Raw genomic sequence first — 17,450 nt, forward strand, 5'->3', positions numbered from 1 at the left:
CCCTGTCTCCTCCCCTTCCTGCCTCCACTGTTCTCCTGGGGTCAAGTTTACCAGGCAGAGGTTATGTAATTAATTACATTTGTATGTCCTTGGGCCTTTATTCACTTCCACTATGTGACTTGTTTTGTTTGCTCAGTATTTTATCTCATTGATTATGTTTGTGTTTTATACTTGGTCAATTATAGCAGTGTACTATTTTTAGTTTTTCAAAAGACACTGTCTTTAAGTTAGTAGCATCATTATGTGTCCAAGGATACTAAAGATTCAGGAATGTGCTTCATCAGATCATCACTCCCACACACCTGGAGAGATTTTGATTTGTATGTTTAGCTCTGGGAGTTGAATTATTTTGAGTTCCGGTGTTATTTTAAATTCTTTCTTTCTTTGTTTTCCACTGGCGAAATTTTTTAAACTTTGTGGCTTTGGAGGTGGGTGCTTGTCCCTCTTCACCTCCTCTCTGCAATAAATAGCTCCTCCTTTATAGGACATGTCCTGTCCTTCTAGTCTTTGTTCTATGGAGTGTTTATCTTACATTCCTGTGAGAATTTGGGTGTCTTTTCTGATGGTATGGGTTTATCCAAAGTCTCTTTGGTGTAACCACTGGAAACAAAATGTGGCTAAAGATGCTCTTGATGTGTGATGTCCTGTTGATTCCATGTAGAAAATAGTTCCAGAGCTATTCCCAGTGTGGAGCTGGAGCTTGTGCTTCCCAGAATAGGGATAGTCACATCTACTGCTGGTTAATTCTTGGGGTCTTTAGCTCTGGGTTAAAGGGATTTCTAAGTTACCTAGTGGGTGTGGGATGAGAGACAGTCTGGTACAGACCTAGCACTTGGTTGCATTCTGGCTCTTGATAAAGCTTTTGTTCTCAAAACTTCAAATTCTTTCCAGGGAGAAGAGCAGGGAGACACCAGTATAATTTTGGATGAGTTTTGGTTTCTGCAGGCCTCACATCTCTCCCTCTTTCTCTCTCCCTGTGTCTCCTGGCAGGCTCGGGGACCAGTTTTACAAGGAAGCCATTGAACATTGCCGGAGTTATAACTCACGGCTATGTGCAGAACGCAGCGTGCGGCTCCCCTTCCTGGACTCACAGACTGGGGTGGCCCAGAATAACTGCTACATCTGGATGGAGAAGAGGCATCGCGGCCCAGGTGAGTTGCATACCCTTGGATCATGCACGTGGGGGCTCCTAGTCTGGAGGGAGGACCCGAGCTGCTGTCTGGCTTTGCAGCTGGATGGGGTGGGCTGAGGCAAGCTGCACGTGTGTCAAGAAACTCAACTGCTTTTACAGCACCCAGTGTCCCAAGGAATTCGACAAGGATGGTGTGGGCCAGTGAAGCTGTTAGGCAGGAAGTGAAAGAACTCAAGATATTCAGCCTAAAGAAAGCAAGATGAGTACATGAGAGCAGACTTCATCTTTTACCCTTGGGTCGTGGTTACAAGCTGGAAATTTGTGGTCAGATAATGAGTGTGAGGGTTATTAACTTTGTCACCAAAACGCTCTCCCTCAGGTTCCTCATCTGTAAAATGTGGATAACTTTAGTATTCACTGTGTAGGATTTTGTTGAGATTAAGTGAAAATAATTCATTTAAAACTCATTATTTTAGCAAATGGTATGTGCTCTAAAATGTCGGATACTATTGTTGATATTACTACTATGATTATTCCTTTGAAACCAATCTTCTAGTCTCCCGATTCATTGGTGGAGATTAGAAAGGCAACTATAGAAATGGAGTTTTCTGGCTTTATATGAGAATATGAAAAAACCCACAGCTTTTTTATTTGAAAAATTTCACACCATATGAAAATGGAGAGAATAGTAAAATGAATTTCTATGTATTCCAGCATCAACAATAATCACATGGTCAATTTTATTTTATTTACACTCACCTGCTGCTTTCTTCTCTAAATCCAGATTATTTTGAAGCAAATCCAGGACAATGTATTATTTCACCTATAAAAGTTTAGCTATGTATCTCTCAATGGTAAGGACTTCAAAAACCCAAGTGAACCCACAATCACCGTCAAATCTCACGTGAGACCTTAATATCATCAAATATTTGGCCAGCATTCACTTTCTGTCCTCCAGATTAAATCAGGATTCAGATAGGATCCCTGCGTTGTGACTGGTTAACACGCTTCTTAATTCTCTTAAATCTCCTAATTTTTCTTTAATTCTCTCTTTCCTCTTTGCACGGTATTTGTTGAATAAACTGGGTTTTTTGCACAGTTGGGTTTCCCAGAACCTGGATTCTCTGATTGCATCCCTATGGTGTTGTTCCTGTGAACTGATAATTAGGTCTAGAGGCTTATTCAGGTTTAGTTTTTTTGGTGAGAACAGTTCCTAAGTGGTAAATAGTACTTTCATCAGGAGCCTCATATGATCCAGTTATTTGTTTTACTGATATTAGCAGCCTTGATATAAAAATAGTTGAGATCCTTTATTTCATTAAGAGTTGCAAAAAAGGCAACAGTTTAAGGCCATCCCTATTTCTTTATTTATTAGTGCTGTGGCTTAAGAAAAAAAATCTCTTCATTAAAATTTTGGTTATTATGAAAGATTGACATCAGAAAGGTAGGATAAACGATTTTTCTCTCTTTGTTTACCAGTTTTGAAATAATGAATTGGTTCCCTTGTATTCTCCAGAGGTGATCAATAAAGTTATTTTGAGCACTATCATGAAGTTACAGATTTAACATTTTTGATGTATTTTAATCCATTGCTAGAGTTATTGAGTGATGCTTACATTTTTCCATCTTTGGCCAGTAGGGGTATCAGTTAGTACTGATGTTTTGAAACAGCCTGGAGATTCTGATAGCCTCTTTGCTATCCTAATATCAGGATAGAATGTGTCAGGCTTAATTTGTATGCTTCCTCCCCCAGGAAATATCTATATTTAAAGAGATACTAGTCTTGTAATCGCCAAGTCTGATTTGGATATCAGAGTGATCTTGGCTTTATATAATGAGTCAGGGAATATTTTCTCAGTTTTTTGAAAGAGTTTATATAAAATTGGTATGATTACTTCCATAAATGTTTTTGTGTATTTACTATCCATCTGGGCCTTGTACATTGTTTGTGGAAGTATCTAAATTTACAGATTTAAATTCTTAAGTAGGCATGGGACTATTCAAGTTATCTATGTCATCTTGAGTAAGCTTTGCTAGATTGTGACTTACAATGAATTTGTTTATTTCATGTAAGCTGGTAAAGTTAGTTGTACAAAGTTGTTCATAAATTGCCCAAATTTACTCTTTTTGGATTTCATTTTTTATTTGATAATTCTGATTAGGATTATCAATTTTAATGATCTCAAAAAAGTAACTTTTGATAGAATTGATGTTCTTAATTATTTTTCCGCTATTTTATAGTTTTTTGTTTTGATCTTTATTTTTCCATTATTCAACTTACTTTTTATTTAATTCAATCTGTTTTTTTTTTAAGGTGGAAACTCAGGTTAGATTTGAGAACTTTTTTCTTTCCTCTCCGTGCATTTTCTAATGTAAAGAAATTTCTCCTAGATAGTGCTTTTGCCTCATTTTATAAATTTTGATATTATGCATTCCTTTCTATTCAGTGCAAAATAATTCCTTTTTTGATTTTGTTTTTATTCAAGAATTGTTTAGAAGTATATTACTTATTCTTCAAAAATTTGGGGCATTTTCCAAAGATGTGTCCATTTATTATTTATAATTCAATCATATGTAGTCAGAGAATACTTTGATATAAATTTTAAAAAATTGCTTGAGTACATATTTTATTGCCTAAAATATGTTGTGTCTTGGAAAATGTTTTCTTTACACTGGGAAAAGAGTAGGTATTCTGTTCTTAGTTATAGTATGCTATAAATATCAGTGAAGTCAGTTTGGTTGATAGGGTTATTCCATTCTTTTATATCCTTACAGATTCCCTTACATGATTATTTGTTCTGTGAGTTATTGAGAGGGAATACTGAAATTTTTGTTTATAATTATGAATTTATTTGCTTATCTTTTTAATTCTATTAGTTTTTGTTTCACATGTTTTGAAACTTTTATGAGGTGCATAAAACAGGATTATTGTGTCTTCTTGATAAATTGATCTCTTTACATTGTGAAATAACCCTTTCATCTCTACTGATATTATTTGATTTGAAATTTACTTATGTGCTATTGAGACAGTCACTTTTTTTCTCTTTTGATTAGAGTTTACATTCTCTATATTTTTCCCTTTTTCTTTTACTTTTAACTTATTTGTATATTCATGTTAAAAGAAATTTTTTCTTTTTTTTCCCAGCACATAAGTGTGTCTTGCTTTTTAAAGATAATCTGACAAACTTTTCCAACTGAGTAATTAAACCACTTATATTTAATGCATTATTATTATACTTAGGCTAAAACCTATCATGTTTCTGTTTCTTTTTTATTTATTCAATTTGGTTTTTTTCCTTTTCTGCCTCTGAGGTAGCTGAAGTTTTTATTCCATTTTTATCTCCTTTTTTGTTAATGTATTAACTATAATAAAATTGTTTATTATTTTAATTGATTTAGTATTTATAGAATAACTTTTAACTAATTCATTTAGCCTTTAAGTAATATTCTATTTCATCAATGGCATAAGAACTCTACACTAGATCTGTGATAAATAGAATAATGTCCAATTCTCTCCCCATATCCACATCTGAATCAATGGAATCTGAATCTATGGATCTTTCATGGCAAAGGGACTTTGAAGATATGATTAAGAACATTGAGGCAGTGAGATTATACTGAATTATGTAGGGGGCCCAATAAAATCACGAGGATTCTTAGAAGAGGGAGACAGGAGAGTCAGAGCCAGAGCAAGAGATGTAACAATGGAACCAGAGGTCAAAGTGATGCATTGAAGGTAAGGGTATTTTATAAAGAAAAGAATGTTTATTTAGTTTACAGCTCTGAAGATTTAAGGGCATAATGCCAGCATCCGCTTAGTTCTGGTGAGGTCCTTCTGGCTACGTCCCAACATGGCAGATGGCTTCATGGTGGGAGAATGTGAACAGGGAGATATCACATGATGAATCAGGAAGCAAGAGGGCCTCAGGGATCAGGCTTGCTCTTTTTGTAACAATTTACTCCTTCTGGAACTAACTGGGGTCCCATGAGAAGTGTGTTAATCCCTTTTGAGAGTGACCCCACTAACCTGATAACTTTCCACTTACCTAACCTAATCTTCCTCATCTCTTGAAGACAACCAGTTCTCTTCTTGGCTGCACTAAGGACCAGGCTTCTAGCACAAGAAACTTTAGGGGATGCATTAAAACTTTTTCCAAAATCATAGTAGCCCATAAGCCAAAAGTTGTAGATGATTACTTCTCTCTCTCCCTCTTTCCCTTCCTTTTTTCTTCCTTTTAACAACTTCTCATAGTCTATTGTGTATATATTCTATACTATGTTTATTTAATCAAGTTCCTGTAGGTCAATGTTTGTGTCATTTCCAGTCTTTTAGTAGTACAAAATATATTACAGTGAATATATATCTTTATATTTTTGCATGCAACTCTTCGGCAGAGATTTTCTAGAAATGGAATTGCTAGGTCAAAGATGAAAAATATATGTAGATTTTCTAGCTATGACAAATTCGTTTTCATAGTTTTCCCACCAGCAGTAGATGAGAGTACTAGGCATATTTCTAATAGAATATTACAACAGTGTTAGTAGACAGCTTCGTGTCAGGGTAAGAATTACAATTATCAAAACAGAGGCCAGGATGTGGCATTCTTGTCAGGAATATTGCAGTGGTGCTCCTTGTCAGCTATAATAACTCTTAAACTCTTACTTTTTGGAGGGGAAGCTGGGAATTTATCATATTTTAATCCTATAATTCTTAAAAATTCTTCTGGTGAATTTGGAAAGTAGATCCTGGTGGTTTTCCTGCTTCTTCACACATTTTCTAGGTCTTATTACAGTGCTTTGATATTACCAAGATGCTTTTCTCTGTGAGAAATTATAGTTGGTGAAGTTGGTGATGTGATAATGAAGGAAAAATGAATTCCACAAGAGTGGGGTGGTGGAAGTAGCAGGCTGGGGTGGAGGTCCCTTTCCTGATGGCTATGATGTGGGAACTGGTTTCCCACAGGCGCGGTTCTCTGAGTTTCAGTGCTGGTGTTTTCTGTTTCTGGCTCAGTGGGGATTTCGGTAGGGGCGTGGAGAGGTTTTGTGCCTAGCTCTTGAATTAGGCTTCCGGCCAGTTCCATAATCACTGTTAGCCTCCCTGTCTTCAGCCTTTCAGGGTCTCATAGGGTTACTGCCACAATGAGGTAAGAATGAGTGTGAAATATATGAAGTCTATACAAAGAACAACAACAACAAAAGAATAAGTGTGAGGTGCTATCCAGGGACAGAGTGAGAGCTCAGTACATGTTAGCACTTGTTACAGTATCAGCTTTGAGTGTGACAGGACAGCGAGGGACTTAGGAACCCCTGGGCCAGAAGAAGCAGGCAGCATTCTGAATCAAGGTGTACTGGCCAGCACCCGAGGAACTCCAGAATGGAATCTTACAATGAGAGCATTCAGAGAGAATGTTGGGGAGCAGAAAGCGGATGGCTGATAAGCACTGTACATGGTGAAGCCCTGTCCTGGTGTGTGTGTGTTGGGGAGGTGGTGGGGTGGTTCAGGAAAGCTTCACTGAAAGTTGCTCTTGAAGTCAGGACAGCTCATAAGTAAACCCAGAGAAGAGCATTGCTCCAGAAAATGCTGGTGTTCTTGTGAAATAATCTTGCCCACCTTTAAGCCTTGCCTAGGGGCCTCATGACTCATCCTTCCTGCTCTGTAGAGTTGATCTAAATTAGTGTTTTCAACCACAAATACTGGCGGGCGCACCTTTGGTATGCTGGACTAGCCCAGGGACTATGAATATGAATAAGACTTGATCTGGTGCAGATTTCCTTATGCAGAAGTTTCCCCCACTACAAATGCCTCAGTGTGTCTGTAATATTCTGGTTCAGTGTTTAGTGTTTTGGTAACTACTTATGCAATTCTTGTGCTCAGTCTTGAGAAATTCCTACCTCATATAATTATCTGTTTATCAACAGGGCGCCTATTGGGGGCCCATTTTGGTGACACTTGGTAGAAGTGAGATATGGAAGAGCTGTTTATTGTTTTACTTTTATTTTTATTTTTTTGGCACTGGGGATCAAACTCACGACCTTGTGCTTACCAGGGAAGTGCTTGAGCCACTGAGATAAATATCTGGTCCTATGGAGGAGCTGCCTAAATGGCATTGATGGTCCAAAGAAGAGTCTTCTGTTATGTCTGTTCCCTTTGGAGATGGGAGAGATGACACTTGGATTTTTAATTTGGAACCACTGATCTTATTCCTTGACCTTGAGCAGGGGTACTCAATGTCTTTCTTCTTTACTTCCATTCTTCTCTAGTTCCTTGGCTTCGTGGTTGGCTCCTCTTTAAAACCAAGTGGGTAAAGGGGATAGTGTGCTGGCATGAAGAAGATTTCTGTGCATTGGGATAGAGGGTAGATAAATCGACGGAAGTTTCAGAAAGTAGATTTTGATTCAAAATAAGGGCAGGGTAACTCTCTTTGTCCGAAGAGTTGGCCAACAATGAGACAGGCTGTCCTGTGAAGTAATGAGTTTTCCATTGTGGAGGTTTTTGGGAGCTGTGGAACGACCTCTCTGGGTTGCTGCCGGAAGAGCCCTCCATTTGAATGGACCTGAATTTTCACAGTTCAAGCTTGGTTGTGGGGAGAGAAAACCACTCTTTTTAAACTTTTTGTCGGTACCAGGGATCGAACTCACGACCGCCTGCTTGTAAGGCAGGTGCTTATACCGCTGAGCTAAATCCCCAACCTCCTGTTGTTTCTTTTCCATATCCTCCTTCTTTCTCTTTTCCATCACATTTCTTCTTCTGAATTCTTCATAGCTCATGCCTTGTTTGTCACAGATGTTCAGAACACAGGACCCTACCTGCTAAACTTGAAAAACATGTGTTCCAAGATGTTTATTTATCTTGAGTTTGCTGATCATTTAGAACCCAAACCTAGCATATCAAATTTTTGCATGGAACTAACTTCCCCAGAAAATGTGAAGTATGTAAATTTTTTGTCTCTGCGTCTCTCTGTGTCACTGTCTCTCTGTCTCTGTCTCTGTCTCTGTCTCTGTCTCTGTCTCTGTCTCTCTCTCTCTCTCTTTCTCTCTAGTGCTTTCACAAGCAGAGTTCTGTAACTGGAGTTGCAGCTCAAGGCAACTGAAAAGCACTTTGCTTGGTGGGTTTGTAAATGGAGGGGTATCCGTGGCCTTGGTTACCAGGAAGGACTGAGCCCCTCCCTTCTTTTTTTGCCTCCCACTCTCCTGCTTCCCCTCCTCTGTATCCACCCCTAGCCCCAGGCTCACTCCTCAAGGTTAATTTCCTTGGCAGCAGCTGTGACTCCATCTTCCTCCTCCGCCCTCCTCCATCTTCCACACACACACAGGCTTTTGAGTTATGTGCCTCCTGTTCTAATGAGATAAACAACACAAGTCTCAGGAGGCTGCTTCTCCCTCCATAAGTGGAGCTCCAGGGCTGAATGTGGTGGCCCTGTTAAGGAACCCGGATGCTTTCCAGCTTAGAAAGGTGAGCAAGGAAAGGGGTAAGGAGACAGGTAGAATCAAAGCAGATGGCAAGGGGAAGCTTCTTTCCATCTCATGAGTAAACAGTCAAAGACCAGCATGGGTGGGGCAGGGGAGCCTTGTCAAACCGTGTGGTCATGGAGTTTAAGAGGAGTCTGCATCAGCTCCCTCCTGGTAATCAACAACTGACAGTTAAGTTTTTATGGTCATAAAGATCTTCCTCTCGAATGTCAGTGAATTCCATGACAGTTCCACAGGTGGGTGTCATCGTTGCCCTCATCTTCCAGGGGAGGAGGCAGGCTTAGACAGGGGTTAGGATATTTTCCAAAACTTACGTGCTCTTCCTAGGTGCCATAGGGCTTCTCAAATCCACGAGAAAAAGAATGAAACAAAACCAGTTCTCTCTTCTGGGCATTCAAAGGACTTACCAACTTTGCCTCTCCTGGAAAGGATCCTGCAGCTACCAGCAGTGTGGCCTGGGGCTGTCTCAGTACTACTGACTCACAGGTGTAGTGACTACAGTCTCTGGGAGGGTATAGGGACAAGTGTTGACTTTTCTGAGCTCATGCTTAGACCTTTTGAGAGTGCTGGTATAAATCAGCTCCTTCATCCTCCCCCTGCTTTCGGTCAAGTTGGATATGCCAGGGGATAGTCTGTGGGGCTAGAAAAAAGCCCAAGACCAGAGACTGCCCTACTGGGTTGGGTAAGGTGGGCTCTAAGTTTGGTTTTGGGTTCACTTTGTGGAGTCTTTCAAGAAGAAGGAGTGTCCTAGAGCCAGGAACAGCAGAGCCAGTGACCATTCACTTCTTGTATTTCTGAGTTGGGTGTAGATCTGGTTGAATGTGTTTACTTGATAAGGATTCTTTGATGGGCCACTGTGTGCTAGGTATTAGGGGTATGAGAGATGGACATGATTCCTGGATCTTATAAACAAGTAGAGGAGATAATCTAGTAAGCAAGCAATTAATTATACTTTGGGGGAAATACAAGGGTGTTTGGGATCCTGCAACCTTAGTCCAACCTTAATCTATCAGAGAATCATGCAGACAGGAAATAGATGATGTGTAGACATTCAAAGGCTCCTGGTTAGACATTCCAACAATCTATAAAGTTCTTTAAAAAGTTACCCAATTTCTTCACCTACCTAAATTCAGATTGAGTTTGAGAAGTTTCGCTTTTGAGAAGTTTTCCAGGTTACTGGTTTCAGTCTGGGTTAATAATCACTAGTCCAAGACGTGGGATGTGGAATAGCAGCGGGTCAGTACTTGGTCTTCCCTGACATCCTGCAGAACATCATGTCTAGTGGTTGCCTGGATACCTGGAAAGGACTTAGAATCAAGATACCATTTCCGAATGGTAGGATCAGAGATGATTTAGTTCTGAAGTGAGCCACAGCAGAAACTGTGAGCTATTTCTAATGATGCCTTCCCTCAAAGAGAAGCTACTCCTGGACCGCTCATGGCAGGGAGATCAAGCTTCCTTTATTTGTTTCATTTGGCTTCTATCCACCTGTTGCAAGTCTGGTCCTCAGAGCTCAGGGAGCTCAAAGTTGCAGGATCCTCCTGCTATGCAAAACCCATGAAGCAGGAGGCTTATAGGCTCCAATCTTAGTAACTTTGGAGAATCAAAAGGAGAGGGGTCAAAACCTTCAAACTGTACAGTCTTGCAACCTGTGAGAGCAACTGTGTGATTAAAATGATACTTATCACATAAAAGTACCTGAATATTTTGGTTCCTTTAGTGTTGGGACAGTTGCCTCTGCTTGGGATCCAACCCAATGAATTGGTAAAGATGACTGGTAAAAAGCAAAAAATGTATGAACAGATACGTAGTAAAGGAAGTCTTACAGATTTTCCTCTACAAAGGCAAATAATGAAAGCATTTTCCTCTCTTAATTTTTAAAGGACCTGAAATGGAAGACAGCAGATAAGAAAAGGGTCTTGGTGTTTTCTGAGTCCTGTGATCCTAGGTTTAGGCATAGACACTCTCATGTGCAACTGCCTGTATCTAAAAGCTGTCTTGCCACATTTATCCACAGAAGACAGAATTTATTTTAAAGCTGGAGCATATTCATTCATTCATTCAACAAATACTTAGCTGGGTTCTTCTACATGTCAGCCACAGTTTTGGTTCTGGGTCTCCTACAGGAATAGGACAAAAGTCTAGTACTCAGTGGGCTTTTCACTGGTTTATTTGGAGGATCATAAGATGTTTTTTTAGGCTCCAAGTTACTCTACCAGTCTTAAACACCTTTCTATTCCTCCCTCCTCCTTATTCCCTTCCCCTTCCTTTGATAGTAGGCTTCACTGGTCTTTTGTGGAGGGTCCACACCCTTCCATGTCCTCTGGTTCTCAAACTGTGTGCCATAGGAATGTGGTCTGGGCATCAGGAGGACTCCTCATGGGGTTCTTGGCATGACAATGTTGCTGATGGTGTAGATGGAGTGTAAGTATAAATGGAGACTCCTGCCAGGGGTAGTGTTGAATGTGAGCACAGGTCTGGGATGCCTACCCCTGATGGCTCAGGCAGGTGGGCAGCAGTGTCCAGGACTGCTGCTCTGTGGGCCATGGAGCCTGGTGTCTAGAGCAGGTGTGTGTTCCCATGGGGGCAGCCCCAAGGTAGGCTCAAGACTTCTGTCTTTTGTAAAGAAAACCTACTTACTTTATATCTGGACAGAGAGGCTGTTGCTGGGGAGCTGCTGCCTTAGGAGTGCTGTCATGAGATTGACTCTTCTTATGGTCTGTAGGGTCAGACAGCAGAGATCCTTTTACTAAAGTGATGGCTGTTTTTGGCCTGGGTGAGCGGAACATCATGGTGGAACAATAGTAGTGTTCTGGGGAAGATGGCGTACATTCAACCTGGGCTGTCAACCAGCTCTGTGACCTTGACAAGTCACCTCACCTCTTTGGGCTTGAGTTGCCTCTCCTTCTGAATGATAAGGTTGATTGAGGTAGTTTCCAAGGCCCCGTCCAGCCTGGAGCCTTTAATGTTTACATTGTCTCTGTCTGCAGGTCTTGCTCCGGGCCAGCTGTATACATACCCTGCCCGATGCTGGCGCAAGAAGAGACGATTGCATCCGCCTGAGGATCCAAAGCTTCGACTGCTGGAAATCAAACCTGGTGAGCACTCTCTGGAGCCTGAAGCTTGGCTGGGACCTGGCAGTAGGCAACGCTTGGGTCTGGCCCAGGACAAAGTTGGCTCCTTTGTCTGCAGGCTGTGTTTTCTGGGAAAGTAAAGGTATCCACATGGCACTCAGAGGCATTCCTCTGTGCTGACTCTGCGGTTAGACATGGCCACATGTCCACTGAGTATCTCTCCCCCCTGGTGTGCTGAACCTTCTCCTCCTTTGTCTTCCCTCTTGCCACCCCAGGGAAGCAAAACAGGCAGCAGCAGGGGCCAGACACAGGTTTTCGCAGCAGGACCAAAGGAGCCACAGGGCTTTTGGGTCAGGTACTTTTTCCTTGTGGTTTCATACCTGATCCCAGGTTGTGTGTTTTCCAGAGGACAACACCCTTTGCGTCTCTTCCACCCATTCAAGTGAACTCCTGAGCAGCTTACTCAGAAAGGGCTGGTTTGTTAAAAACAGAACCCATCTTGGCCATATGGAAGAGCTGGGGTTTGACACTTAATTTGAGGGGCTGGGGGTTGCATTGTGGCTCTGCAAAAGGATCCAGTTTGTTTACCCTGACTACTTGCCTATTCAGACCAATGGCCATCCTGATGCATGTGTCTGGGTGGCAGCAAGACCAAGTGATTTTTCAGGGTTTTTAGTTTTAAGGGAACTTTTGCTTTGGATGATTCTGGGTCTACAATGTGGTGCAGAGTTAAGGGAATGGTGCTGTCCAGTGGCGTGTGTCTGTTAGTCGCACATGTCTCTTTGATTCAGTATGTGAACTCCCCGGGCTATTCCCTAGTGCTGAATAGGACAGATATACCTGGGGTTCCTAGGCAGCCTTCCACCTTCACATGAGGATCAAACAAGCCACATGTAATTTTCGACTTTTAAGTAGGTAATACAGTCACATGTTTTGACATTTAAAAGATAAAAGGATATATTGCCTAGGAAAAAATAAGAGCCCATCTGTGAAGAGGCAATCAATGGCACTGATTTTTTTAAATTCTGAGATGATCTATGCATATATTCATAATTCCACTGATGTGATCATCCATTCCTCTTTTTTACACAGCACGACCATCTTGGGTTTTTCCATTTCCATTTAAATAGTGCCTTAGACATTGGTCACCCCTGCATATAGTTTCCTCATCCCTCCGTTATAATTACATACTATTCCATCATATGAGGGCATAATAATTTATTTAACCAGGCTGTTCCTAATTTTTGTTTCTAACTTTTCCAATTTAATCAGTGATGTGCAATGAATATTTTGAATGTGTATGAAACCATCTCACATTATATTTGTTAAAGGACTGTATTATGTGACATTAATTTAAAATTATTAGTCTTAAAAATTATTAGTCCTTATTCTTAATATTTGCATAAGAGATCTTAATTAAGAACATTTTATATCAGACTTACTCGGTCTTCTTTCTTAGAACCAAAGATGTTTAACACTATGAAGTACCTTAAATCTCTTGAACTCTGATTCCTGATCTTTTTGAGGTCCAGACAAGTTAAACAAACTTGCTTCAAGTCACACAGCAAGTCCCCTGGATCCAGCAGAGAATCTAAGTTGCTCAAATTACCTGTTCAATGCTTTTCTGCCTCTTCATGCTGCTGACAGATATACTAACTTAAAGAAACATTGACAAGGCTTCTTTCTTTTAAAAACTTTATGATTATAAGATTAAAATATATCAAGAGACAGCTGGAATTCCTTCAGTAATAATTACTCAACTCCAATGGCTGTGGTGATGCACTTCTGTAATCCCAGCAGTTGATAGCCTGAGGTGGGAGGATCTTTACAAATTCAAGATAAGCCTGGGAGACAAAGTGAGTTTAAGGCCAGCCTGAACTACATAATGAAACCCTGTTTCAAAAACACAAACAAACAAACAAACCAAAAGCCAAAAAACAAAATAAAACAAAGCAAAACACCCCCAAATCCAGGTAGCTAAAAACCACCCTCCTCCAAAGTGTCTCAAAACAGCAAATCCCAGTATTTACCTGGCTTCAGACAGAGTTGCTCAAAAGACTGTAGTGAGTGCTATGTCTCCTTCTATCTCTAATACTGTCTTCTCTTCCTGGGTAAGGGAAGGTGGCCAGCATGCCCCACACTCAGCAAAAAATCCTCTTTCATAAGCGTGGCCAAGAAGTCCCAGGTAGGACTGATTAGCTGGCCAAGTTTATGTCTGCCCCACCAATCACTGCCACTCAGGGGTCAGAGTGCTCTGATTGAATCATTGTCATCATAACCAGTGTCTGAAGGGAAACACTGATTTACAAAACCCTTTGTAAAGCCTTTTCCTCTATATCACTTATGTGGTCCTCCCATAGCCTGGGGTTTAGAAGGGCAAGGGAGGGATAAAGGTGTTAGAAGCTCATTTTATAGTTGGAAAGAAACTGGACTGTGGATGGAACAAGAATTCACTGTGTGAATCATGCAACTGAGAACCAATCACTGCTTATGGGACTGAGGCAAGAAGGTATCTTCTGAGTGTCTTTGGTCCATGGTTAGCTACTTTGGACATCCTGAGCTCCCAGTGTGTTAATCCTTCCTGTGACTGATGAGGAAGCAGCAGCATTCATAGTGGGCTGTGGGCCTGCCTCATTCTTGGGCCCAATGTGACATGAGGGGAAAGAAAAGGAAACCAGGCAGGTGCTTTTCTGTACTCATGTTCCCTCTGGCACACAGTGGCTTATTTGTGACCATTTGAAAGACTTGTTTAGCTTCTACCTCCAAGCATGAGGTAGAAGTGGCTGAACCAGATTTGAGGATAAAGGGCCCATTCCCTGAGATGCTTAGGGTCCTGGGCAATGTCTAACTCTGGGGAAACAAGCATCAGCCCTTGTGTGGCCCTGCCCCCAAGTGGGAAAAGCGGAGCCTTCCCAAGGCTTGCCTTTTCTTCCTCACCTGGGGCTAAGAGACAATCAGCAGCTCAGGGCTGTGGTAAGTAGCTTTCAAATGACAGAGCTCCTTCTCAGATGAACTTGATCCTCGTTTTGGGTAATCAGACCTACTACTAAGCGTGCTAAAGCCAAAGCCAAAACCCAAGCCCACAAAGCTTTTGGCCAAATGCCTGTCATTCCTCATCCTATTTTGAGTCTGTATTGTGGAACCTAAGCCTGGCCCTGGCCCTGGCCCCTGCCCGTGCCTGCGGCTGAGCATGAAGATGCTCAGGAGTGCTCTGGGTCCTTGGAGAAAGAAGCACAGCCCGGAACCTCACAGCAGTAAGACCTGTCTAGAGAACGGAACGGCAACACCAAAGATACAACCACTCTCTTCCTAGAAACAATAAAGCTTTGCATTTGAATTTTTCACATGTGCCAGGATTCAAGAAAACACTCTTTCAGGGCCTCAGTTACTGCACATGGTAGCAAAATTAGAAGGTGATACCCCCTAAAAGGCGGTACCCACTCTGGGTAGACACTTGGAAAAGGATGACCCTTTTGGCAGTGGTAGAACCCAGTGCATACCTTAGCCTTTCTCCTGTGTCCTTGCAGGTGACCCTATGCAGGTCACCTTTCATCATTCACATAATATAGCTTCTACCTGCAAGGACTTCCTTCTGTTTTGGGGGTATGTCCTCTCTGAAGCACACACAGTTGACTTGAACAATATTTTTCAATGACTGTCTCTTATTTTCATTCCATTTTGATTTGGGCTTGAGGAAGGCTCAGTTTTTTTGGTTGATGCTTTGGAGTGTGACTCAGCATAGTTACTAGCAGGGTCCCCAATTTCCTAGTAGGTGGGAGCAGTCACCCTGGGGGGTAAGGAGGCCCTCCCCAGGGGTAGAGGAGCTGTGAGCTTTGGGGAGAAGGAGCAAAAGTTTCTCTTGTATACGTGACAGTGAAATGAGGGGGGCATTTGTGAAGCACACTGAGTAGTGCTTATCAATATTTTAGAGACACTTGCCCTTGGAGCTAAAGCTTCTGCTAGAATCTGCTAGCTACTATAACTTAATTTTAGGTGCTTATGTATCTAAATATAAATTCTAAGATAACCATTGTGGCACTGTTGATAACAACAAGCAAAGAATAGAAACAACTGGAAGGTCTGTTGATGAGAGACCAGTTAAATAGATAGTACTTTCATAAAATGGAGTATTATTTTGCCTCTTAAAAGGGTAAGTAGAAAAAAGTGGAAAGATATCTAAGATATATTGCTAAGTGAGAAAAAACCCAAATTATACAACATTATGTATAATCCTCTCTGGATAAAACTCGCTAAAAATCAATAATCAATTCGTCTACCCTGTGATGAATTTCTTTTAGAGTTATAGAAATTAGAAGAATGAGTTTATTGAAAGAAAACCAACCAGCCAACCTGCCTACCACCTCCCAAAGCCCCACTTAGCCACTCAGCCACAGAGGACGCCTACCTTTCCCTTCCCTTCTCCTCTGACCTTCTTGGGAAGGTCTCCCCTGAGCTCCCCTTGACACAAGGTCCAGCACCCTTGAATTCCCCATTGGCTCCTCATCAGCACCACTGTGATTGTCCTCATATCCAGCAGGGAGAGGAGAAGGGTCTTCTGGTCTGTGAGAACCGAGGAGCCTTCCTATAGCTGAGGTGCACCAATGTGGGTCATCTTTGTGTCTTCTTTCCTGTGGTCAGGGTGGAGATCGAGCAGCATATTGTGCCCAAACTCAGTTGGTCATTCCTGTCTTCCTTAGTTTGTCACTACCTGAGCCCACTGGTTTTCAGCAGCAAAAGCCAGTGTGTGACAGAATTCAGGGTTCTCCCCGGCTCACAGATCTGCAGAGCTGCGTCAGAAGGCCAGCTCAGGGTAGAGGTAGAGGGATGAGGGGGCAATTTTGGGAATCTTGAGGGACCTGAGGGCAAGTCCATGGAACCATCACTTCTGGCTTAGCTGCTAAAGCACAGAGGCGTTCTGGGGCAGGGACAGGGAGCCAGGTCTTTGTTGAAGTTCTTGGACTCAGTTTTAACCTGATTGAGGCAATCCGTCATCCTGCTGTCCCCATCCCATCATCTTCACTGCAAATGTATCATCCCTCTTGTGTTTTGTTATTACTCACTGGAGAGAACACTGTGTGTGTGTGTGTGTGTGTGTGTGTGTGTGTGTGTGTGTCCGTGTGCTTGTGATGGGTAGGAAGGGACTGTGAGCTGGGGAGAGTACCCTGGAGTCTGAAAGCATTTTTAGTTTCTCTGGACCTCTGTGCAGCTCAGGCTAAACATCACCCTTCTGATCGGTCTTGAATAAACATCTCACACCTCCTACTTGCCTGGACTTCTGAAGGACAACACATACAACATTATTTCTCTCGGCTGACTAACAATTGAGTTCAGTGTTCTCTGTGGTTTGCACTTGGCCGCGGGAGCCATGCAAGGTGTTTCACAGCGCAGACATCACAACCTGCAATGCGAGGACTCAGGCGGGGGCTTGGGGCCAGCAAGGGGCCTCCGTCCCGACCACTTCCCCAAGAATCAAGCTCTGTCCTTGAGAAAGGGAGCTGAGCTGGCAGCCACAAGCAGTGGACAGTAAATATCCACAGGAAGGCCTCAGTAGGGCAGATGTTGGGCCAAAGCCAGCTGATTAAAAAGGGGCCTTTAACTTCACTGTTTTTTTTTTTGGTTGAAGAAAAGAAAAAGGCTGGGAACAAACTTTTACTTATGTCCCTTTGGATTAAATGCCCAAATAGTCTGCTTAGATCAATTTAGCATCTTTCAACCCCAGACCTCTGGTCCCTATAGTCTTGGGCAGACATTATCTTCATTTTAGAGGTAGGAAA

The 17,450-nt window shown here is 41.9% G+C and overlaps 1 protein-coding gene across 7 annotated transcripts in view; it reads left to right on the top strand.

Annotated features, from left to right (window-relative positions):
- Dpf3 (double PHD fingers 3) overlaps positions 1–17,450 on the top strand; it is a 287,741-nt gene that overhangs the window by 136,630 nt on the left and 133,661 nt on the right. For all 7 annotated transcript variants that reach the window (XR_010044920.1, XR_010044919.1, XM_063241223.1 and 4 more), the window contains exons 2-3: positions 991–1,151; positions 11,593–11,700. Coding sequence is in view for 5 of the 7 variants with exons in the window: in XM_023566104.2 (XP_023421872.1) it covers positions 991–1,151; positions 11,593–11,700 (269 nt within the window). In the remaining 2 variants the exon portion in view is untranslated. The remainder of the gene's footprint in view (positions 1–990; positions 1,152–11,592; positions 11,701–17,450) is intronic.

The sequence above is a fragment of the Cavia porcellus genome, unplaced genomic scaffold (genome assembly GCF_034190915.1).
Source record: "Cavia porcellus strain 051 isolate PalLab524CR breed Dunkin Hartley unplaced genomic scaffold, mCavPor4.1 scaffold_31, whole genome shotgun sequence".
In the NCBI taxonomy this organism is placed as follows: domain Eukaryota; kingdom Metazoa; phylum Chordata; class Mammalia; order Rodentia; family Caviidae; genus Cavia; species Cavia porcellus.